The sequence below is a fragment of the Filicampus tigris genome, chromosome 9 (assembly GCF_054856515.1).
Source record: "Filicampus tigris isolate MCC_2025a chromosome 9, RoL_Ftig_1.0, whole genome shotgun sequence".
In the NCBI taxonomy this organism is placed as follows: Eukaryota; Metazoa; Chordata; class Actinopteri; order Syngnathiformes; family Syngnathidae; genus Filicampus; species Filicampus tigris.
In genome coordinates, this window is record NC_141225.1 from 12,223,356 (window position 1) to 12,247,435 (window position 24,080).

At 39.5% G+C, this 24,080-nt stretch overlaps 2 protein-coding genes across 2 annotated transcripts in view; both read right to left on the reverse strand.

Annotated features, from left to right (window-relative positions):
* Positions 1-7,709, reverse strand: part of LOC147141960 (guanine nucleotide-binding protein G(i) subunit alpha-2) — a 47,668-nt gene extending 39,959 nt beyond the window's left edge. The window contains exons 1-2 of the mRNA XM_086040360.1: positions 7,562-7,709; positions 7,256-7,422 (exon numbers count right to left, since the gene is read on the reverse strand). Coding sequence (XP_085896486.1) covers positions 7,256-7,422; positions 7,562-7,572 — 178 coding nt within the window. The 5' untranslated portion in view covers positions 7,573-7,709. The remainder of the gene's footprint in view (positions 1-7,255; positions 7,423-7,561) is intronic.
* A 1,686-nt stretch (positions 7,710-9,395) lies between these two features.
* LOC147141961 (serine protease 33-like) lies at positions 9,396-23,666 on the reverse strand. The gene is made up of 7 exons (XM_086040284.1): positions 23,637-23,666; positions 20,155-20,305; positions 18,535-18,555; positions 15,019-15,181; positions 13,430-13,698; positions 12,084-12,223; positions 9,396-10,701 (listed from the first exon to the last, which is right to left on the reverse strand). The coding sequence occupies exons 1-7, from the start codon at positions 23,649-23,651 to the stop codon at positions 10,417-10,419; spliced, it is 1,044 nt and encodes a 347-aa protein (XP_085896410.1). The 5' UTR covers positions 23,652-23,666; the 3' UTR covers positions 9,396-10,416.
* Between the last annotated feature and the right edge of the window lie 414 nt (positions 23,667-24,080).

The following is a 24,080-nucleotide window of genomic DNA, read 5'->3' on the forward strand; positions in this document are numbered from 1 at the left end:
GACTTTAAAAACATTAAAAAGTTCACAAGTAGCCATTCTGTTCCAATTCCTGTTCCTGTGTTTGTGCTGCAGCCGTGCCCCGTGTGTGTTTGTGAGGATAGGAAGAGGGGGTGTGAGTCCTTCAGTTACTTGTGCATTAACATAGAGTTACTACACATTCAAACATATTGATAAAATGTAGGCTAAATGCTAAAAACACAGCATATTGCCACAGGGTATTGACTTGCGCATTAGCCTGAGGCATTATGGGAAAAAATGCTGAAAGGTAGTCATGCGCTGCAGACATTATAAATTGATAAAAATGACTAATAAACAATGTTTGATACATTTTCAAACATATTGGTATAATGTAGGCCAAATGCTAAAAACAGCACTTTTTTACTTGTGCATGTGCCAGTCAATATCCCGTGGCATTATGAGAAGAAAATGTTATGTTTTAAAAATCTAGCCATCATTTCATTAATACGTTCAAATGTACTTTGCAAATATGTTCGCATGAGTTCGCCAGTCCAAAATGTCTACTCCACATTTCCACGCTCGCTTCTGTATGAACTTGCTTGTGTTGTGTATCATGCTTTAATTGAAACAAACGAGAGAAGCTTTCGAGTGAAGTCATGAGAATCTTTTTTTTTTTCCCCTCAGTACCCCACACCTCACCCCGCCCTCCACCTATCGGTCTAGCTCCCCCTTAGCCCCGGGAGAGAAAAAAAATCCTGGCGCCATGCCTGACAAGTGCTATGAACATCCATCTGAAAAAGCATCCGCTAACACTAAAGCTGACGAACAGCCTAAGCCTCGTATCAATCTTTAGCGAGTCCACCAAAGTGTCTGCTTGGATGATAAAACAAAGATATGTCTTGGCGAAGCAATAACCGCTTCATTGTGACAATGAACAGTTAATGTCGCCAACAACTTGTGTTTTGCACAAGCCTTCATCCCGCATACACACAGGAAGCTTTTCTTCCTCCTTCCAGTCGCACCGACTTTACCATCCTACCACAAATCACACTCAGACTCCTTCATACTTCGTTACAATACGTCGCAAAGGATTCCCCCCCCCCCCCCCCCCCCCCCCAGTCATTTTTACAAAAATATATCCTACTATCAAGTGAGTATCAACCCCGCAGGTTGCGTTATGTGAATTGGTGTTCCACTGCTAGAACTTCCAACTGTATGCAAAGCTGTGAAAGGAAGTGAATGTGATTGGTGTCTGATATGTCTGAAAAAGTGCGCACAGTGAGTTGACAAGTGAAAAAACAAAACAAATTGAGTACTCGACATCAACTCGACTATCATCACCTTAGTGTCGACTACAAAGAATGTCAAGTTCTTCAACGCCTATCGAGGACTACATCAACTATGTCAAGGGGCACGTGTAGGATACACAAACACTTGAAGTTCTAGATCATTTTTTTTTTACCTTTGTCAACTGCATGTCTGCGAGAGTGGGTTTTCCACACAGGCATACTTGGAAATAATAAGAGTTGGACCGTGCCAAGAATAGACAGGCTCTGTGCAAGTCACCGCGCTTTGAAATCATAATAATAGGTAAGAAAACAACATTCCAACAGCTAGTCCCCAAGTAACTTCGTTGTCAGGGTGGATACAAATCAGCTGAACCCTGACGTCTTACCCCATTACTTGAACGAATGAACTATTTGACTGCTCATTTACTTCACTCAAAATGAACGGTATATTTTCCACAGTAGGATCAGTTTTCTATTTTAATATAGTCCAGCAAGAAACGCAACATCAGTCAGCCCAAGACACGCGATAACAACTTTAAAAGATAGTGACGGTCTCCTGGATTTAATTTTGCAAGTGGCCGCTGTAATTTTATTTGAAATGAGACTGAGGTCAGTAAGATAACAGCTCACTGCAGCAAAGTGGACTGTAGAGTATATTGTAAAACCTCCATGTCCAGAGCTAAGGCACAACAACATAATAGCAAACGTGTTCATTTTTTACATTTCCAGCCTTGGATCCTCAAATGTTTCAATGAGGCAATGGTGACATATCAGCTCAATGAATGAGTGAGCAATAGCGGTTTGCATTTATGTATTGACTCTGATCTATGGAAAAGGTACCTGTTAATAATGTTTCCCAATGGAAACGCATCAAGTAGAATGAGCAGAGGCCGTTGTTGGCACTACGCCGGGGAAAAGGGGCACTACATCACCGTCAGCATTTGATTTGACATTCTAAAATATATGTCTAAATTATTTCCTCAGCACCCCCATGTCTCAGTCAAGCCCCCCTTTAGTCCCAGGTAGGGCTGAATTGCATTTGCAATATAATCGCGATTTTAGAAAGCGCCATTTTCGAGGAACGCTAAGCTAATGCTCTTTTTTTTCGGTGTCAATTGTATATAGTGTTTTATTTCACTTTATTGATTAACACTTGTGTATCATGGCCTTTTTATTGTTTATTGTTTTGTAAAGTGCTTTGATACAGCTCTAGCTGTTATGAAATGCGCGATATCAATAAAATTACATTGTACAGCATTATATAACAGATCTAATATTGTTTGTTGGATTAATTGTTGAAAAATACATTAGGAAATGACCTTGAGGGCAAAAAAAAAACCTCCTATCGCAATCGCAATTTTTAGGAAAATAATCGCAGTTTGATTATTTTCGATCTTATTTTCAATAATCGTTCAGCCCTAGTCCCAGGAGATAGAGACTCCTGGAGCTGTTCCTGGCAGAGCCACGTCGCACAATTTCAGTTCTCTTCTATTAAAGATATTTTTCCTCAATGCCAACCCGTTTATCTGATATGCTCCAGCATCTGTTCCGTTGCCTCAACAACATAACCATCAACCGTGACACTAGATGATGAGGGATATTAAACAAGACAAATACTTGATTAAAAATTCTGGTAGGATTCGATTGCTTAGTAGTGTGCAACGATACTGCGGGAGATTTGCCTGCATTTTGTGAACGCGGGCTGGGAGAAAGGGGCTTTACGGATTTTATTAAAACTTGTAAATGTAAAACATTGCTTCGGTAAATCTGTTGACACAGGTCACATTTTACCTAAAGTGCATAAAATCAAACCTGCTTGGGAGTGTATTTCAATGTCAAAAACAAAAACGTCGAAGTAGAGAATGTAATCTCTTACACTTGCCTCGTACAGTAACTACAAAGCAATTATCTATAACGAATTAGGGGCATTGATGAGAGACATGACTAACTGTCTAGCTTGTCAGTTTGTGGGCAGTTATTATCGTTTCTGGACAGACAATCTCCCCCTGAGACGTGAGTCATGTCGCTGAATATCTATTGTTATCATCATGTGCCCTGGGTGGGATTTACACGCAAGATGCAATGGATGTTTGGCAGTTAAAAATAAAGTATACCCATGGATATTTTCTTTTATAGTTTAAGAAATTGAGAATGCAGTCATTGCCGAAGGAACACACTCCAAATAAGTTCTGGCCTCAATTCAATCCAACTCCATCCATTCCATGAAAAAAAATCCACCTGTTGCTGAACCTAACCCTTAATTCATAAATATTACTAATTACTGTATGTTCCATTTTTAGCATTTTATTTTTGCTGTTATTTTGAAAATATGATGTGCTCGAGAAAAAAAACGAAGGCAGATTTGGAATTAGTGCAAAAAGAAACAAAATCTAGATGTTTATTTGCATCTCTGATTAAAACATTTTGCAAAAAATTGTTAACCAGTATATTTATTAACTCTACAGAGATGTTTTTGGGTAGCAACAAAAGAATGAGTCTAAACTTTAATGACAAAGCTGCAATGTGAAGTTAATTTGTCTCAGCCCTTTCACTTTTGAACAGGTTCAATCGTCACACAAGTTTAGAAAGAAGTTAACGGCTGTTAAAGATGAAGTCAACCCAACTTTTTTCTTTACAATAATATGTTCTATGCACCTTCACTAGTCTAAACACACCATGTGGAATATAAATTAAGCAGCAAAATCCACCTGTTTTTGTCCATCTGAGGGGGCGGCCATTTTGCCACTTGACTGAAAATGACATCAAAGTTGCTCAACTTTCTGTTGACTGAAAACTACATCACAGTTACTCAGGGCTCAGGTAACGACCAATCACGGCTCACCTGTTATCTGAAGATGTGAACCATGATGTGCTTAAAAAACAAACAAACAAAAAAAAAACTATTCCATAGCTCTGATCAGAATTTGCAGAACTGGAATTGGAATACATGTTGCAAAAAGCAAAAGAAAAGAGAAACCTCAAAATGGTTGCTGAGATGAGGCCTCATGTTGTGATGCATCTTGAGAGAGTGTGTGGTGATTATCCATATTTTTGAATAAGTGTTGCAAAAAAGCCAAACAAAAAGCAATATGCAGTACTGAAACTACTCTGTAACGCTAGTTAGTTGCACTTAATGCGCACCAACATGGAGTCATCCTTTATATTCAGCCCTAAACTACCTCATTATGATGACAAAACTTTCAAGGGGGAAAAAAAACATATAAAAGAAATAAGATGCTTCCCGCACTCATTAGTCAGTAGCCACTATGGAATGACTCATCATCTCTTTGCCAGAGCTAATGCGCATCCTCTCACACACCACGCTGACAAACATAACAATTACGGCTTGCGAAGGGTGTCCTTAGATCAACCGCAAAATAGACAGACAGCAGAGTTAACGTCAAATAACGCACGGGAATATTTATTCCGTCGTCCTAGCAACAAACTAAAGTGAGTTCGCAAATTTACGCCGGGCCTGAGTTTAGCGATCTTAACTAGTTTAGCGCCTAGGTTACGATGAGGCTACAACGTAGAAGGGACCAAAGACAAAAAAACATCCAGTCTGCCATTATAGAGTGATACATACTGTAAGGGCACTTACTACATTTATCATTTTGATCAAATTAGATTTTTCAGTTGTTAGACTATGACAATTTCCGAATTGATTCGGTGATTTGGCTGCGAATGTCAATAAAAATAGCAAATGTGGATTTTGGGTGCAAGTCCGAGCCCTACTAATATCCAAGCTGTCCAGCTTGCACGTGTTTCTCATGACATGCTTTTCCTCAAAGTGAGCTGTGAATTCACTTGGACAGAATGTTGACTGATAAACGCTAATTTTACCACTGCTCTCCATTGTAAATCCTTCGCCTGCCAACATCGCTTCTATCCTGCCAGAATGGCGGCGTAAACAAATGCACGTAGGGATTAGTGACATCCGAGGGATTACTGGCCGGGAAGCAAGTCGGCTGTGTTAACTCCCACAACGGCGCAAACGCCCATGTCTAACTGATCCCGACTACGAAAATATCAAAAGAAAGAAAACTCCACCAATGCGCTCAATTACACTGCACTTTGTACTCGCCTGGGCATGAAAATAGGGCCCTAAATCTCCCCAGTTCAGTGCTAACATGTGCTTTGCACATGTTTTTCAGAAATTATATTCAAACAACATGTTTGGTAAAACATATTTAAAAAACAAAACAATGAATTCACTTAAAGACGTCTTTAAAGTCCTCGTCCCATCATTCAGCGTCAGTGCTGCTTTTACTGAAGCAAAAAGGGCAACAGACTCCCCACGCTGGCAAGTAACATCTGGCAGCATTTTATCAGTTTTACACACAATGTTTACGGGCCGCTTCTGCAGCATTCAGTTCAGTGCTGAAATTGCCCACCAAGCACAACAACATGTTCATGGTGCTTCTTCAAGATTTCACACACAGGTTGGAGCAAAAGCATGCTGGTGTGGACCTGGTAGAGGACACACAAACACACACACACACACACACACACTGGCCTCTCTTATTGACTTGTCAGCGGACTAGCCATCCTGCAGCTCTCCATCCTGGCTTGCGTTAACAGCTTGTCACAGCAAGATGACACACGTCCTGCACCACACAAGCATCCTCCCACTCAGCAACACACAGACACCCTTTTGCACACGAGGAGCTGTACAAGATAAGATAAACGAGGAGTGAGGTGAATGCAATCTGCACTCATCTAGAGCACAGGGATATTTTTTTTACTCATAGTTTGACCTTTTCCAGAGCCCAAAATTAACAGGCAGGTGTGTTTCAAAGCTAGGTCAAGGGTAATTGAGAACAAGAGAACATGTTAAGATACAAGCCAGTTTTGACTGCAGTATTAGTGTGATGATGATGCGATTGTATTTTGCAGAGATGTGCTACTAAACTGTACATAGAGCTGTTTTGAATATGTTGGGTAACCTAATAGAGCAGGGGGTGGGAAACATATGGCCCGGGCTGTTCTTTAATTAGGCCCATAGAGCATTTACTTTAATGAGTCATGTAAGATTGTTGCATGTATTCCTTTTAATGAACATTTTCCTCCAAAAATTGGTGACTAAAAATATATTTATTAAATTATTTTTTTAGATTCATTTATTTTGATTTACAAATGGTTAAATGATTGATTGTAAATAATATTAAAATATAGTAGTAAAATAAAAAATACATACATTATAATTTATTTATTTAAATAATTACAAATAATACATTTTAACAAATCAGAACTTATTAAAATTGGTTCATTAAAATGTATTTAAACATTTTACTTTATTTATATTCATTCATGCCATTAAATAATTTTGATGATATTTCTTCACAAAAACTGTTCAATTAAAATGTATTTATTTGTTTGAATTCATTATTTTTTTATTTTTAACTCGTTCAATAATTGTTCAAATGATTTATTCTACAAATAAAATCCAATTAAAAATATAAATGGTTAAAACAAAATGTAAAAATCACGTTTTAATTGACCACATTTTCATTTATATTATTGAATAATTGGTTAGTTAATTTTAATAAATTCATTATAAATCAAAAAATGAAGACTTGAGAATTAACTATGATTCTTTTTCATTGAAAGAAACTATTTTAGGTACTTTCCATGCACATTTTATTTTTATTTCATTTTTTTCCTCAACTACTAATGACAGGTCCGTCCTTTTGAAAAGTCAAATGTAGCCTTTGCCCATCTCCGTGATCGACTCTCGAGCAATGGGAGAGTTTTATTAAATTATTAGAGCCATCAGTCAGTATGAATGAAGAGTGTCATGAGGGCGCAAAAATAAGAATGACTGACGGTCAAATTGACAGTCAAAACTGAGCATCATTACCTTTGCAAGGGCATATTTAGTGACACCGATCTATGGGTTGTTATGAGATCGAGTGTGCAAGTGTTTCAAGAGCAAGTGTTTCCTTGCTTGCCGAAAGATCATCGAGCTACATTGTATCTCATTGTTAGAGCACAAAACCGTGGCTTACCTAAAAGGAGCAGCTTGACTTCTCTGGCCGCCTTCTCCCCGTCTTCTCGGAGGTTCTTGTCGATCATTTTGGACCTCTCCGCGGCCGCCTTGTCTTCGGCACTCACCGTGCAGCCCATGGCTCCAAGACAGGGCAGCGCCAAACCTTTCGCCCGGCAAAAAGGCTCTCTAAACACACAAAAACCAGCAGAAAGCTTTTAAAAAAATGTTTGGGAGGAAAAAAAAATCCAATGGGCAAAAAAAAAAGTCAATGTCTCCGGATGAATGGGAGATTAAATGGTTCCGGATCATGTGTGTTGACTGTTACCGGTGGTCCATTTCCAAACAGTCAGAACCGCGCGTGTTGCTCGCGTCCACCAAGCAGCTGAAATGTTCTCGCCTGAGTCCAAGTCAAGGCTGCTCCCATCCCAGATGCGACCTGTCTGCTTCTTGCCTCGCGCTACGGTGGCCAAGAGAGCTCAAATGCGAGAGCACAATCCAAGAATTTGCCTTCCAGAAGGCTGTGATGCGGAAGCTGAAGTGCTCAAGGGCCACATTTGATTGTCCTTAAACGGACAGATCGACCAGCCAGGTTATTCATAGGTGAGGCCATAGGATTAGTATGTTTTAATATACTTATTTACAACTGTTCAATTTAACAAAACAACCATTGTTGCATACAAAATGCTGTAGATGCAGTAAAAAGCAATCATAAAATTAAAAAAAATAATTTAATTTCCATAGTAGTGCCCCCCATTTTTTAACACTTCAAGTCCCACTATCGTGACCAAGATTAAAAAAAATGTAGCATAGTAGGCCAAATTGGGAATCAAAAAGGACACAAAGATTTAATGTTTTAATATACTTATTTACAGTTGTTCAATTTAACAAAACAAACATTGTTGCATACACAATGCTGTAGATGCAGTAAAAAGCAATCATAAAATAAAAATAAATTTTTTTTAATTTCCATAGTAGTGTCACCCATTTTTTAACACTTCAAGTCCCACTATCGTGACCAAGATTTTAAAAAAATGTAGCATAGTAGGCCTAATTGTGAATCAAAAAGGACACAAAGGTTTAATACCCCAAAAGTAAATGTATTTTATTATCTATTTTATTTTAAGTAAATGTAGTATATCTAATAGCGCTTCTCAGACGCAGATATCAGGTATCGTGAACAAACATTACCAATAGATATCACTATAAACCCATTAATGCTAATAGATTAAAAAACAAAATATACACGAATGGTTCAAAAAAACCTTATGTGCTTGGATAGACTAGCCATAGCAGCCGCCAAATATGGAGCAATTACAGAAAGTGGTGTACTGTAATTAGGCACTGGTCCATACCAAGTAAATACTAGTCCAGTAACCAGTATCACCATATACAGTATTCACAGCATATTATATATAGATGAAAAATAACAAATATTCATTGATTTTGACCGTGCATTTGAAAACTTTAACTGCAAGGTTGCTGAATTCAAGCAGGCTCAAAAAGTGAATATACCATTTAATACACTTAATTCAAGTAAAACTTCCTAAAATGCTCAAATATGCCATGTCATGTCATCTTCCAAACCGCTTATCCTATACAGGGTCGCGGGGAGTTGCTGGAGCCTATCCCAGCCGTCAATGGGCGAAGGCAGACTACACCCCGAACTGGTCGCCAGCCAGTCGCAGGGCACACATAGACACTGTCACTGAGCGGGAATCGATCCCACGCTGCCCGCACACAACTCAGGCGTGTGTACCACTACACTATCAGTGGACACTGCTCAAATATGCTTTATGTCTTAATCTATTTTACTTGTAAATTGAGATATTTACATAGTCGTTGTGAAAGTTTTCAAATTCATCTCAAATCTACTAAAACCTTGGCATTTTTTTGTTCATTTCCTTTTTATTACTGATTTTAATAGAAAACAGTAATGAAAAAAAAACAAACAGCAGTACAATCTTAGCATACATTCAGCAGCAATATTTTAGCAAAATGTGTTTTTTACGTGGACCTGACATACCCTGACACCTGTATACACACACAATAAAATAGTGTGATTTTTTTTTTCATTAGCCTATTAATTAGCTAGCACCCAAGACAGACTGGTAAAGCTATAAAGCGAAAATCCATTTAAACCTTATAGAAGAGTATCAATACACTGTTTTCTCATACGTTTTAATCAGTGATTTTTTTTTCAACGCCCAAAATTTTTAGTCAAGAACAAATCAAAACATTGTATTAAACAAATCATTATTTTGCTAGAAAATAACTAAATTGAAGATAATCTCTACCCCACAGTGCATTTCTGTTCTGTTTTTAACGTACAATTCAACATGCTGCTAACTCTGCCACTGACCCAAATTCAGCTGGAAGGTTGGAGAAACAATTGTGACAACAACTATAAAAAAAAAAAAAAAAACCCAAAGACATGAATCCAAAGAAATATTCACCAATATTTGTCGAAATCGTATACTTGAGAGAAGTTAAAACTTAAGTATCTCATCATGACACTATACCAACATTGATATTATCGATATTTGGATCGATCTGTCCTCCACTAATTTGTGTTGTGGCGATTTGAAGTCATTTTTGTTCTCACTATTCAGACACCGTAAACAACAACAACAAAAACTAATGTTGTGATGAACATTTACTTAAAGAGAAACAACCCAAATGCAAGTAATACAAATATCTGACATTGCGGAATAACCATTAAAAAAAAAGCTTCCTACATTCAAATGTCACACAGTGCAAGAGAATAGCTTCTTACAGACCCCAGATGGCAGCATTCACAACAGTGCTTCAATTCAAATTGACAACTTCACATGTAAATGTTGTAAAGTTGCAGTGCAAAACTTTACATGAGGTGAACGTGTGGCAAAGAAAAGTCACTTTGCCATGCTGAGCTTTGTGACTTTGTACATTTCAAACCATTTGGCACGGAAAATCAGTATGTTCGACAAAAAGCAAAGTGTTTATTTTACTGTTCATTTGGGATCAGTTCACCAAAAATAATGGAGAGAAACCTAAGAGATTAAAAAAAGAGTAAATTAATTCTTCATTAGACGATCAAATTCATTCAAATGAGTTTGTAATAGCTAGCTTTCTGTTATGTAACTTGGAGCCACCACACTTTCGTTTGGTTCGAATCCTTTCACTTGATGTTGGTAGTCCTCATCACATGAGCACCAGGGAGGAGAGGATTGCCGGCAGAAGAGTGAGCAGCAGGGGAGCCGAGAGGAATACCGACGTAGCCACACCAGTGGTGGGTGTGCCAGCCACAAAGTTGACGAAGCCTGGCGCTTCACCAGTTACGCGCGTCGTGATCCACGTCTGGTACTGGGACACTCGGGCGTAGACTCCCGGGATTTCGGGCAATGCGCATCCTCGTCCAAAGCTCACCACGCCGAGTTGGACCCACCTGGTATCGTTCTTACTCACCATCGGACCGCCTGAATCCCCCTGCGAACATTGACACGATTGTCAAACATTTTTGCAATGTCAGTAATCTGAATAACTAAAAGAGTACATCAGAGCTTTTTTTCCAAGGAACCCTCTCATAGTCCTAATACCAATTAAACATAACTAAAATATGCACCACTGAAAGTCATGTTAATTGTTGTGATCAGAAAGGAACTTTACCAAATGCAACTTAATTAAACTGAGTATGTACGGTATCCATTGATGCCAACTGATGTGCACTACTTCCACTCAAAACAGAGTTGCAAACAGAGAGGAGCATAAAAGAAGCATAGTTTGTCTGGCCAATTTTGCAATTTGATCGCTATATTTAACAGCTTTTCTGACTGCTCGAGAAACTGTTCAAAAAAAGTAACGAGCAAGTTTAAGGCCCAGCCCGCACCGAGCGATGTGGCTCACTTCCACAAGTTTTTTTAATGAGTGTCTGAATGTTACCAAAATTTGAATCACCTGTGTTGCAATGCTGCAAATGTAACAGACAACAAAAATGCACGAGTTTTCACAACAAAGAAAATAACAAGTTCACGGGTTCTAAGCTTAAGTGAGACCCAGTCAACTGATGGCTGTGTGTTTTACAGTAACGCTTGTAAGTGTGGCCTAAAACCAGATACAGTGCACGGTCACTGATTTTCCATTGCAGTACAACAGTTGATGTGTAGTACTCAATCGCTTGTTATCTCTCAAAGCGTCGGCAACTGTTGGTTTGTTTGTTTTTTTCCGCGATTGTTTGGTTCAGTCGCTTTCGGCTATGGTGCTCAATTTGTGTAAGGCCTAATTTGTTGTCAGCAGAGCTGGGCATTTTACTAAAAATTTGCGGTCCGTTTATCGTCTACCGCCTACAGCCGGGGTACCTGCCTTTTTGTCCGGCCAGAATAATTTTATTCGTCTATACGCTGGTCTGCCCATGATTTTTCCTAAGGTTCTTCCGTTAGCGTTTCCGACTGCCAACTTTGACAAACTACCATTTTGTGACCTTCCTGTAAAGATCTATATGGCCACAAGATGTAAGCCATAGCCGATAGAAAAGTAGTCATTGGTGTCAAAGAAGTATGTTGAAGTGATACATCGCAGCGAGAAAAAGTTTAGCCTGGGTTGATAGTAGAAATTACAAAGAGTCTTCGCTCCATGTGCAGTTCACGGCACATACACTTTGCATGCATTTTTTCAAAATTAAGTCGAAATTTACTTTCAAGGGTAATGTTTGAAACTATGTTGATGAGCTTTGGGATCATAGTTTGTGGCAAATGTACAGTTTAAACTGTTATTAAAGGTAATTACAAGCACAAGAGGCAGTGAAGAAAACATCCAATAATAAGTCGGACGATGCTCAAATATTCAATACATGGTGGCAGAAGCTGGGTCACCTGGCACGAGTCCCGCCCCCCTGCTTCGGTTCCAGCGCAGATCATGTTGTTGGTGATGATGCCGTATACGTCATTGCAGTCGCTGTTGGATACCACAGGAACAGTCACTTCCTGTAGCGCCTGCGGCGACGGAAGCGGTACTGAAACGGCAAGACAGCAGTAATTTTTAAAATACACTCATTTGGAAGATACATAGAAACACAGAATTGTATAAAGAAGAGGTCAATACTATGGTGCAAGAGGGCACCAAATAGCCCCCAAAGACCACATGACTACTCCGTGGGCCTGTTCTCAAACTAGCTCACCAGTGATATACTGTAACAATGTGTTTTCCTAGAAAAATTGGAGAAATTATTATTTGAAAACGTAAACACTTGCAGTCTTTTATAGTAATAATGTGTTGCATACTAACATTCATCTGTTGCCTACCTTGTTAAATTATTATGATTTTGAGAAATCTTGAACATAATCGTTTAAAAAAAAAAAAATCCTAATTTCTTGAAGTTGGTAGTCAAAATCGCTAACAGAAGCCAGTAGGCCGATAGACGGTCCGACCTCTCGGCGATTACTATTTGGTCCATAAAAATGATCACCCTCCGACCCTGTACGTCCTCGTCCTTTTAAAGTGGTTCCGTCCTTACGTCCGCTCACACCCACCCAAAAAAAAAAAAGCGTCCGTGCATGACACCGCGGGAGAGAGGTTAGCGGGATAGAGGCTAACAGCAGAGGTTTATTTAAAGCTAATTAGCTGATTTACTATCCAAATCTGTTTACCTTATAGGCACCCACTTCTGGGTTAACGGTTTGACGAACCGCTTGCCACCACACGTATGTATGTAAGGAGACAAAGTGTGCGAGTTGAGAGTTGTAATGTAACTGCTTTATTTAACGAGTGTGTGCATTGCACAGCGTTCCTGCCTGGGCGTTCCCAATGTAAGTAAGTACGTGCAGTTGGGTAACTAGTGGCGCGGTTGAAGTGGTCGGAGGCAATTTTGGTCGTTTGCCCATTTCGGTTGAGATGAACTTTGGCTGCCTCACGACCACGTCACACGCATGAGGGATGATTAGTGGGCCAGACTAAAATCCACCTCTGCCCTTGCTTACTCCATCCCTTTTTTTCAAACTTGTCTTCCCCGTCCTGCGTCCCAAAAAGGGGCATCCATCCGGGACGGACCGTTCCGCCCCCGGGACGGAATGCCCAGCACTGTCAGTTAGGGTTGGAGAGGAGGGTATATATTTGATGGTTCACCCCTGGGGCCTATGAGGAGGTAAAGGCGGCCCTGCCGACCCCTGGTATAATAGTAGTGGGTAATGTGCTAGCTAGCTAGCCAAATAGATAAATGTACCGCCACTGTCGATTGTGCCCCATCCAGTGATCCAGCTTTCGGTTCCAGCTGGGACGTTGCTGCCCCCAGCGGCTAGACAAACGGGATGGATGAAGGTGTTGAACTCGACGGGCGAGGAGAGCCGCAACAGGGCAATGTCGTTGTCGTTGGTATTAGGGTCGTAGTCTTCGTGGACGATGATCTGCGCCACCTGACGCACCTGCTCGTTCTCATTGCTGCCCTCCAGAGTCCGGAGGCCCAGACGGATCAGCAGGTTGGAGGTGATCGTGCTGTTAGCAAACACACAACTCAGTGACATCATCGCACCAATCGACAGAGATTTTTTTGCCTCATTTCCATGGTCATTATGTTGCTCCTTCTAGTGTGTGTGCATTGGCCACCTGGGGCAGTTTAAAACAGAAACACGGATATATACATGGAGATGGAGTCTATCTTCAACACCACCATCACATAGATGCTATGCGTTCACGTTTGTTTTGGTGTTTCTCGTTATGGGCTCGGTATTTGTGCCCAGCGCAAGACTGGCTCATAGCGAAGTCGAACTGTGCGTAGCAGCAGGCTACATGTTTTGATATTTTTGCAAATGCACTCATCCTAGCGCAGTTTGAATCCAAATCCTGCACCAATACTTAGGCCTGGTATCCACAGGCGTAGAGTTTAGTTTACTCTCGGCCGGCTCTCAAATTGTCAGGTGCACTGGAGGCGTGTCAAAGGGAACACCCGGTGTACGCCGGAGTGCCTAAGCATGGCACAAAGCCATGTGCCAAATTCTCAAACACGCCTACCCCACCGAGGGGCGAACAACTGCGACTGTTGTTGACGGTAAAATGCAAAATGAGTGCTCACGTCAGGGTTCGTTCAAGGTCGCAAATGTTCGCCAATGGGTTTTTTTCTTATTGCAGGGGAATTTTGAACATGTTCAAAATTTTGAACATTCAAAATTACAGGCGAACACCTGCCAACTGTTTGGCGAACACCTGCAAACATGAACAAACCCTGACAAAAACACAACATTCGCAGCCTTCGCAAATACAATTGTTTACCGCACAGTGGGGTTGGGGCTTAAACGAGGCTTGAAAATCGAGCATGAAAATCGAGATGCCCCAGTTTTTCCGCTTGAGCGCACCTGTGCTGTTTACCAATATGGAGGCCTATGTGTTAGCATTAGCGTTAAGGCATCTGACTTAAAGGCTAATCTATGTGTTTGTTTTAAAAACACCTTGTGTAATTCTCATTGTTTTATGTTTAATTTGACCGTAAAATTCAACCGGGAGAGGCAATAAAAGGCTTAAAGTCTCATTTTTGAAAAATGTATCACTAATTCTGCCAAACTGCCACTTTTTGTGCGTAGCCAATGCCAAAATACAGCACTCAGAGCAAAACAAATTGGTGAACATTAGCTCGAACTTTAAAAAGTATGTTTTAATGTAGTTAAATGTGTTTATATCGTGTGGGAAGGATACAACTTTTTTTTTTAAGTAACATGGTCTTCACTGTGTCTTGCGGATTTTCACTCTGGTGGGTTTGTAACGTATCCCCTACGATGAAAGGGGGTTCACTGAACTTCTATCAAGTGGTGAGAGCCTCACTTTGGGAAGCAGTGAGCAGCACAGAGCACCCATTGATTGTTGATCAGAGACACGCCACATGTGTGGAAGTTATTCCTGTTCAAGCTCCCCTGCCAGGGCCACGCCCCCTCGGGTGCCGGCTCACCGCCCACGATCCTGGAGTTGATTTCCACTATGCCGCATTCTGCCACATACACAGACGCACATACATAAAGTACATACAGCATTTGGGATTTTGCATTAGCATCCTCATAGCGAACAGGGGGTGGGGGGGTTGATTTTTAACAATCTGGAGCACTTTGAGTTGCATGGCGATGTATGAAAAATGCTCTACGGTTAACATTTGATTGATTGACTGCTATGTACGGACCTATGTGGTTCTCAGAAAACGTGGTCCAACTGGATGGTCAAATGCTGACCCACTTTACCCCTTTACAATCAATCATCAGATTTCACTGCTTACAGTATTGCAGACATACTGTAGAGATAACAAGAAACTTTGAGATTTGTGCGAATGTGTGAATGGAGTGGTGAAAAATAGCTGTCGCGGCCACGTCGTCCAATTGTCACATGGCAACACACTCATGCAAGTGAGAGTCCATTTTGGCCGTAAAATGCATCAGCTTCAAAAACAGTTTTTACCAATAAACTAGCAGAATGTCAATGCAACACATAACCATTTAATCCAGTCCCACACTGTCTGTAATTTGATAATACGGCGCCAGAAAAAATAGGTGATGCTCCTTCCCACTTACCCCACAATCTACTATGTAATTTACTGTATTTTCAACTTCAGTAAATTGAATCGGAAGTTCAATGTGTTTGCTGGAAAATACGATACAAACATTATTAACTTTTTTTTTTTTTAATTCTACGACGGCCAAGTAAGCTACGTGTCAAGCGTGGGCTCCTTTTTATTGGTTCGTTCGATAAAATACATCGATAATTTTTTTACGCTAGTTGCACGCATTATTTCTTTAATGTATTCTTACGCGTGAGTCACCAGGATTTTAACGGTGCACAATTCAGCTGAAGGCATTGGTAGAATAATATTAACCATTCACAGTTCATTTTCAACGTACATTAGAAAGACACATGTACTCTGACGTCACGTTTGTGCACCGTGTAGAAAGTGTCCATGTTTCAGGGCAAGCGGTCGAGGGCACACAGTCCAGTGAGTGAGACAGCAGAGGCAAAAAGGTCGGTAAGTCCGTTTTATGTTTACTAGTCATAGCAATGTTGAACACCTGTGCAGAAAACAGTTGCTACAGTCGCTCAACTAGACACAAGAAATCATTCTTTCTGATACCGTCAGTGATTGTAAACCGGGGGGGAAGGAGTTGTGTGAAAGAAAACGAGCACGATGCATATGAAAACTCCAACGTGACCACTTTTCACCATCTAAACAAACAAGGACTTGCTCTGATCACATTATATCAGTTTTTTTTCTGTTTCATGTGCAGTGGGTCATAAGATTAACCTTTGTAAACTCGATGCAGACACGACGACGCTTGTTTGCGTACACATGGAAGTTTCAGTTCGCATTGCCGTTCAACACTAATCTGTGAATTATGCATTAATACACATGTTAGTTTGTTAATGTCAATCACCATTAAATCCTTTTTAATCAACCCGCGAAAAAAAAACAGCAGCTGACGGCACTGAAAGCATTTATTTCAAAAGAAGATTTTTTTTTTTTTGTTTTGGACGTCACGTCTGCTGTTCGCTGATTGGTTCATTTCGCTGTCTGTTTGCACAGGTTTGCCCTTCCTGGGAAATGCGCTTGATGGGACTAACCATACTCAATCGCTGGTACAGTGATGAGTCTGGATTTCCAGGCTAGCTTTTAGTGTAGTTATGTATATGTCACTAACCTCTCTCTACTCCTACATCCGTTATGTAATTGCCGCTTTCATCAGTAGTGCTCCCAAAAGTACAGTTAAGAAACGGCAACACCTTTAAATCAGCTACTATTATTACATTCATTTAGTAGTACCAGTGTTGGGAATAATAACTTTTAAAGGAACAATGTAGTAATGGGTAATCTAATTAGTGAATATTTCAAATGTTAGAAGATCATTACTGTTACAGATAATGAAACGAGACGTGTCATTATGCACTGATTACCAGTGATAAACAGCTTCCGAACCTGACTCACGCAGCCAGGCACAGGACAGAAGCTGCAAATAGAAAGTGATTTTTCTGATTGTACTTCTTTTGTAAGTGGGGCGGGGTGACAGACATAAGTAATAATCATTTGCTCATGTTAAGAGTACACTTTCATATCATCAGTGCCAGGGTTCAAGTAGATGGGTGTTGTCACAAACCTCAAAGTGCAGCAAACAGCTACACAAGAGTGCGGGATCTGCCAAGTTACTAACTGGCTTTTTGTGTTTGTCCACATCCATTGTTGGTAACTTTAATCCCATAAAACGGCTGTCAATGCCAAACCAAAGCGTGATTTATTGAATTTACAGTACAAAGAGTTTCAAAGGTTTTATCTTTAGTGCTAAATATTTTGTTGGAAAAAAAAATGCATTGGACCAATTGTTTGGAAGCTGTGTGAAAGATTTGTTTTATGTTACACTATAAAGAGTTGAAAGCAATGTAAACGCGTTTGCTAGTTAAGAAATTACTTGAATAGGACCTACAGTATGTCTGCCAGTTGTGGTCAGAAGTCCAACAAATGTTAAATAAAGCACCTGTAAATCGTCGGTGTCCTGTGAAAAACACTTATCTCCATTTTTTTTTTCATATTTCTTATTTTTACATGAATGGTGTTTCCCCCATTACAGACATTGCATTCATGTGATAATTCGAAAAGTTTCCAAAATTGGAGACGCGTATTTTTCACAGGACAGTGATGAAATGCTACTCAACTCTTTGAAACTGGCCCGTGAAACCCGCACAAAAATCCAAACTCTCTATATATAGTACATATAGAGTTTGGATTTTTATATACTCTTTATATTCTATATACATATTTGAAGGTTTTTCAAGAAAAAGTAATGCAATTATTACTTTCTGTAGCAACTAATTACATTTATTTTGGCGTAATCCAGTCACGCTTACTTTTTGAGGAAAGTAACTCGTAATCGCAACTACTAACGAGTACTTTGCCCAACATTAAGTAGTAGATTGTTAATCACAGTAGCCTTAAAATTGCTAATTCAATGAACACAGTACTTGCTTAATCCCAACTGGACCCTCCCTCAACCCAACCGATTGAGGCAGAAGGCCGGCCCACACTGAGCCCCGGGCTGTGTGAGGTCTGCATGAGGCGTGTGGTTCAAGACCTGCTCCATAATTCCTTGAGGTAACTTCTGTTCTGAATTGCAGCAATAAAAATCAAATAGAATTGAGAATGTCAAACCAGGATTTGCGTTAGCGTTGAAGTTAGTATTCTCTGACTTCATGTGGACATGTAAACAGACATTTGTGTGTGGTTCACCTTAAACAAACCCACACCCACTGAAGTGGTGATTAAGCATTTCTCTTCATTATGTAAACTACAATAGAAAGGAAAACAAAGCTCACCTGTTATCTGCCCAACGGCATCTGCAGAAGAGAAAAATGTAAAATATTCAAGAATGCGGGCGAGGCTTGTTGGACACATAACACAAATATCAGCCATGATTGAAAAAAGTAGTAGAAAAATTCTGCAGATGAAAGAACATAAAGTAACAGGAAGTGACTCAGACACAATGCAAACTGGTTTATCTGCAATGACTCCTTCATTACTTTATAATTATTGTTGGTTTATTTTCAAGATTTCTGTAACACATTTTCACGAGAAGACCAAACACACACACGCACGCACCCACACGGATCGGATAATGGATGGATGAATATACAGTATAGATAGAAAAAACACCCTTATGTCATGCAAGGCAGGGATGAGGTGGGGTGGGATGGTGTGATTATGCTTCCTTTACTACAGTGGCCCTCAACATACTTGCAGCTCGGCAGCGGAAGATTCATTTTTTCGCAGATTTTTTTCTTCAATATTTATTTGATTATCTATTTGTGTTTGTTTTGTTTTGGGTTTATTTTTGGGGGGCAGAACACCATTTTTCATGAAAAATGACGTCATTAACACGATTTTCGCGAGCTGGCACAGTGCCTGCCCCTTGCGAACGGCGGAGTTCCCCTGTATAGTTTTAAGTTGCAGCGTCACCATTAGATGGCAGACTTGGAATGGAATGACATACAATAATATAAAAGTTTTGAGTGAGTTGATTTCCGTGGAAAAAATGCACAACATTTTTGAGTTCCTTTACTTAATGTTGGTTTGCTGTTCGGCAGTTTTGTGCCACCCTTGAATGGTAATTTTTACCAGAGCCCTTTGCACTGGGGAAGAAAAATCACGGAATGTGGTTACTTTTTGATTGTTCGACATCAAACACGTTGTTGAAGGTCAGAACTGCATTGAGTAATGTACTGAACTAAAATATTAAGATCCTACAATGTACATTATTTCAATAAGAAACAAACATGCACGCACATATTTTGTCCATATTCAAAAGGTAATTTTGTCATACATCTGGTGAGGAAGTATGTGGTTCTATGTGGTCCCTTCGTAGCACTGATGAAAAATTGTGGACCCTCCATCATTAAGTTGCCCATCGCTGATGTAAAGAATGATTGTCACGTACACATTAATAATTACTACTATTATTAATACGTAGAATGTGATTAACAAACGGGAATAAGAAAAAAAATAAGAATAATTAAATAATGATTATCAAGTCAAATGTAAGGAATGATGACGATAAGCTGTCCAGGTAATGGATGGATGGAACATAATCTAAAATGTAAAGAATCATCATGCTAATAATATTGATCAACTATCTCTAAGATGTATCCTCAACGTTTAGAATTTCACTTTTTCATATTATCTTCTTATTTAAGGTTTTATAGTTGCACTGCACTTGTGTTGTCTCCTGACCAACTTTAAAATGTTTTTGAATTGAATTCAGTTTATATTTTTGGTTTTGTTTTCGAACATCACAACTTTGTGTCTCAAATCCAAGTTGTCATAGAGTCAAATTGAACCTTGCTGCGTCACCTTTCGTATCTAACGACCACCCTGCCCTTGACACTGTACACACACTCTGTGTATATACAAAATAAAAGTGAAAATGAAGTCAAACTCACCTGGGACCAGGAAGGCGAGGAGCAGGAAGGCGAGTCGACAGAATTCCATGTTGTGAATGAAGGAAGTGCAAGAAGACAAGCAAGTCAAGGGAGTGCCTGAACGTAGGTACACCTCCCTTATCAGTACGTACACGCCCATCTTTGTCATGACCTGTTGTGGAAAGCAACAGGTGTACACACCTTGCGTGCCACTCAGCCAAATACAGCAAACAACGTAACCTGCCATCAGTCACACAATGGGCAGAAGACAATGGACAACATACGCACCAGGCACTTTAACACATGAAAGTCCACATGCATACAACACTGCAAAAAGTGAGCTCCAACCAAGATGACATATCTCAGATCAAGGCAAAAAACAAAAAATCCTTGTCTGGCAGTTTTTTTTTTCTTCCCTTTTAGCAGTTTTGGTGAGACAGAATTTCCTCTTAATTCAAGCAGTTTATTTTCCCTTACAAATATTCATAAGGCAATAGAACTAACACTACCTTAACCTAAACCTAGTAAAAAAAAACAATAAATAAGAAAATTAAGAAATTAAGTAATGTATCCCTGACTTTACTGCCTCCCCCATTGCTGCTACTTAATTTAGCAGTAGTAGCACAATGGAGACTTCCTGACTGTTCTTAGATTCACCGAAGTGATTGTTGCAACAAAGGAACTAATCCTTCTAGGAACTAATGTAGTTCTTGTGAACTGTTGTTGATCTTTAATACGAATCGATTGGAATAGAAGAGATTAAAATGTCCTTTTTTTTTCCCCTTCTTTTTGAAGAAATACAATTTATTGGCAATACAATAAACAAAAAAGCATTTCCAAAATTACCATGACAACACAACTCAACCAAGAAGAGCACTGAACTGAAGTTCGTTAGGTGGGGAATAATGCTTAGAATCTTTTCATAACTCCACATCTCCTAATTATTCAAGTTTCGTGTGGTCTTGTGTGGAGAAGCAAAACTCCAGCGACTGCCTCATCTTCACATTACACTTGCACAAGGCCACAGCATTCAAAGCATTCAAGTTAAGGCCAGAGTACAATTCGTCTCTTACACTGATATAGTAAGCCAACTTCGCTTCAACAAATAAAAAATTAAACAAGAGTTGGCAGTTGGCACTTGAATTTGGACTCTTTCTCTTATTTGACCTTGCAAATTAACACAGGGCAAGGAAAAAGAAAAGAAAACGAAACCAAAGAGTTTTAAAGCGTGTCTTACACTTGACAGAACATGGAAAACAGGTTCATGCAAATCACAGAATAAGCGAATGTAAGCATTTGTCGAGACCACGATTATAACAGTTTGGGATTTTTCATTAAAATTAGTTTGTGTCTTGTTTTGACTTTTGTATTTTAAATTCAGTTTTCTTTTGTTTCAAGAGCGGCTTGGTTACGGTTGTTTCTATCATTTTTTTTTTTTTCAAAAATCATTTGTTTTAGTTTAGTTTTTATTCTTTTTTAGCTTTTTTTTTTATATGTGGAGTATTTGTTGAATGTAATATGGAAAAAAAAAGTCACAAAGTATTGTGTAACAACATAAAGTAAACTACAATCCCTAAACAACTGTTCAACCTTCTTAATTCTGTATGGCCGTACAGTCACACCGAAATAAATTTAAAATATACCCCAAAAGCTCATGTATAAAATGAATTGTATAATAATATATTTTATTTCATTAATGAAATGTTTTTATGATTTTTATTATCCATACCGCTCGTCCTCACAAGGGTCACGGTCGTGCCGGAGCCTATGCCAGCTGTCTTCGGGCAGTAGGCGGGGGACACCCTGAATTGGTTGCCACCCAATCGCAGGGGACACAGAGACAAACATCCGCACTCACAATCACACCTAGGGGCAATTTAGAGAGTCCAATCAACTTACCATGCATGTTTTTGGAATGTGGGAGGAAACCGGAGTACCCGGAGGAAACCCACGCAGGCACGGAGAGAACATGCAAACTCCATACAGGGAGGCCGGAGCCGGGATCGAACCCACGACCTCTGAACTGAGAGGCGGACGTGCTAACCAGTCTTCCACCGTGCCGCCCGAGTCATTTTATTAGTTTTTGTTAAATAATTATACAATTGGTTTTTGAAAAAAGTAATATATCGTCGCTGTCCTGTGAAAAGCACGTATTTACAATTTTACGAACTTTTTTAATTTTCACATTAATGCGATGTTTGTAACATTGAAACACCATTCATGCAAAAATATGAGTGTATTTTTCACAGGACAGCGACGATATAGTTGAAACATAAATGCAGTCAGACTCGTTTATACAAAGAATAGCAGAAAGTATTTGAGAATAGTAGAAAAACAAAGAGTAGAGAAGAAACTACGTCATGCGTTGGCAGCGTCAAGTATTTGGACAAAAGCAAGTTATGCTGAAACACAAATGCAGTCGGACAAGTTTACAACCGCGACGCTTTGTGGTTTTCTATTCAACATTTCTTTCTCTTTGAATCATCCATCTGCAAGTAAGGAACAAGGAACTAAAAATCCATACATTTTCTTTCCTGCTTGTAATAATTAGGGTTTCTGGTCATCTCAGGTCTCACCCAATCATTTGCACCTAAGGACTAAGTAAAGCTGAAAACGGAAACTAAAACGCATGTTCTCTGAATGTGCGAGGAAACCCGGAGAAGGCTGCCGATGTCCGTCGTTCATCCCAGTCTTTTCAAATGAAAAATTCAATTAAAACGTTTCCAATTTAAAAGGCACCTACAAATATAGCTGTAAGAAACTTTGGGTCTACTTGTGATGGTTGAAATAAAAGGCCCTTTTGTCTTGCGTTTCATTTAATAATAAATTAGGTTTGAACTAGTGCTGTCAAACGATTACATTTTTAAAACTAATTGATCGCATATTTTCCATAATTAATCACGATGAATCGTTTTTATTGTTTTTTTTAACAAAGCTTGGAGCCGATATTTACTTGAGTAAAATCTTGGAATTAATATGGAAAAAAACAACAGCTATATTTTGATTCAAATACTGTTCTAATAGCTTTCATGGATCCATGAATACGATTATTTTCCTGTAAAATACAACTGTTGAATGATAAACCAAAGACGTACACTAATATTGTATTTGGATTTGGCTTTGCATTTATTTTGGATCCCTCCAATGAGCCATCGAGCAACTTTTTAAAGTAAGACTACATAAAGGTCCGTCTTTGTGATAGTGCCTCTCCTCTAGTTTGGCTGCAAAGTGAGCAGAGGGAAGGTGCCACGGGAAGTAAATAAAACTGAGTTAACTGAGTTAATTTTTTTTTCTAATGTGTTATAAAATTTAAATGAATCTCCACAGTTAACGCTTTAACTTCGACAGCCCTAGTTTGAACACACTGGTCTTGATGAAAAGTACATCATGGTGCATGGGAAGGTACGGCAGAATATACTCAAAAATGTATTGATTGACAAAAAGCCTCAACAAAACAGTACATGAGCAGCAGGATCAAGACCCCAGAAGAAACAGTGACTCACCACAACAGGCAACATGTCACGTGACAAGGCCAGAAGAGCCTCCGCGGTCACAGGAAGTAGGCATGGAAATTAGTGAGCTCAATATACATAGATTGATGAGACAACAAGACAGACAAGTGGATGGAGAGAGCTGATTGTCTGATAAGCAAGGGGAGCAGGTTGATGTGAACAGGTGGAAACAAAGACATAATGAGCAGGCTCGTTCACTACACTATCAATGACACCCACATTATCTCAGTCGTTTATTTTTACAGCCCGTCTCCAAACGATTCATTTATTTTCATTCAAGTTACACAGGTTATGGGTTGACTTGAGGGATAGACCAATTATCGTCTATGCCACACCGATATTTGGCAATTTTGCTGAATATCGGCATCGGCCCTTTTTACAAATCTGAAGGCCGATAAAGTTGGTATTTCACTGAGCAGCGAACGCTTGCTAACA

Excerpts from the sequence above, each read along its gene's own strand:
- LOC147141961 (XM_086040284.1), bottom strand. Across the intron at positions 18,556-20,154 it reads CCTCGCCTTCCTGGTCCCAG|ATGCCGTTGGGCAGATAACA; the intron begins GTGAGTTTGACT and ends TCTCTTCTGCAG. Across the intron at positions 10,702-12,083 it reads GGGGGCGGGACTCGTGCCAG|GGGGATTCAGGCGGTCCGAT; the intron begins GTGACCCAGCTT and ends CAATGTTCGCAG.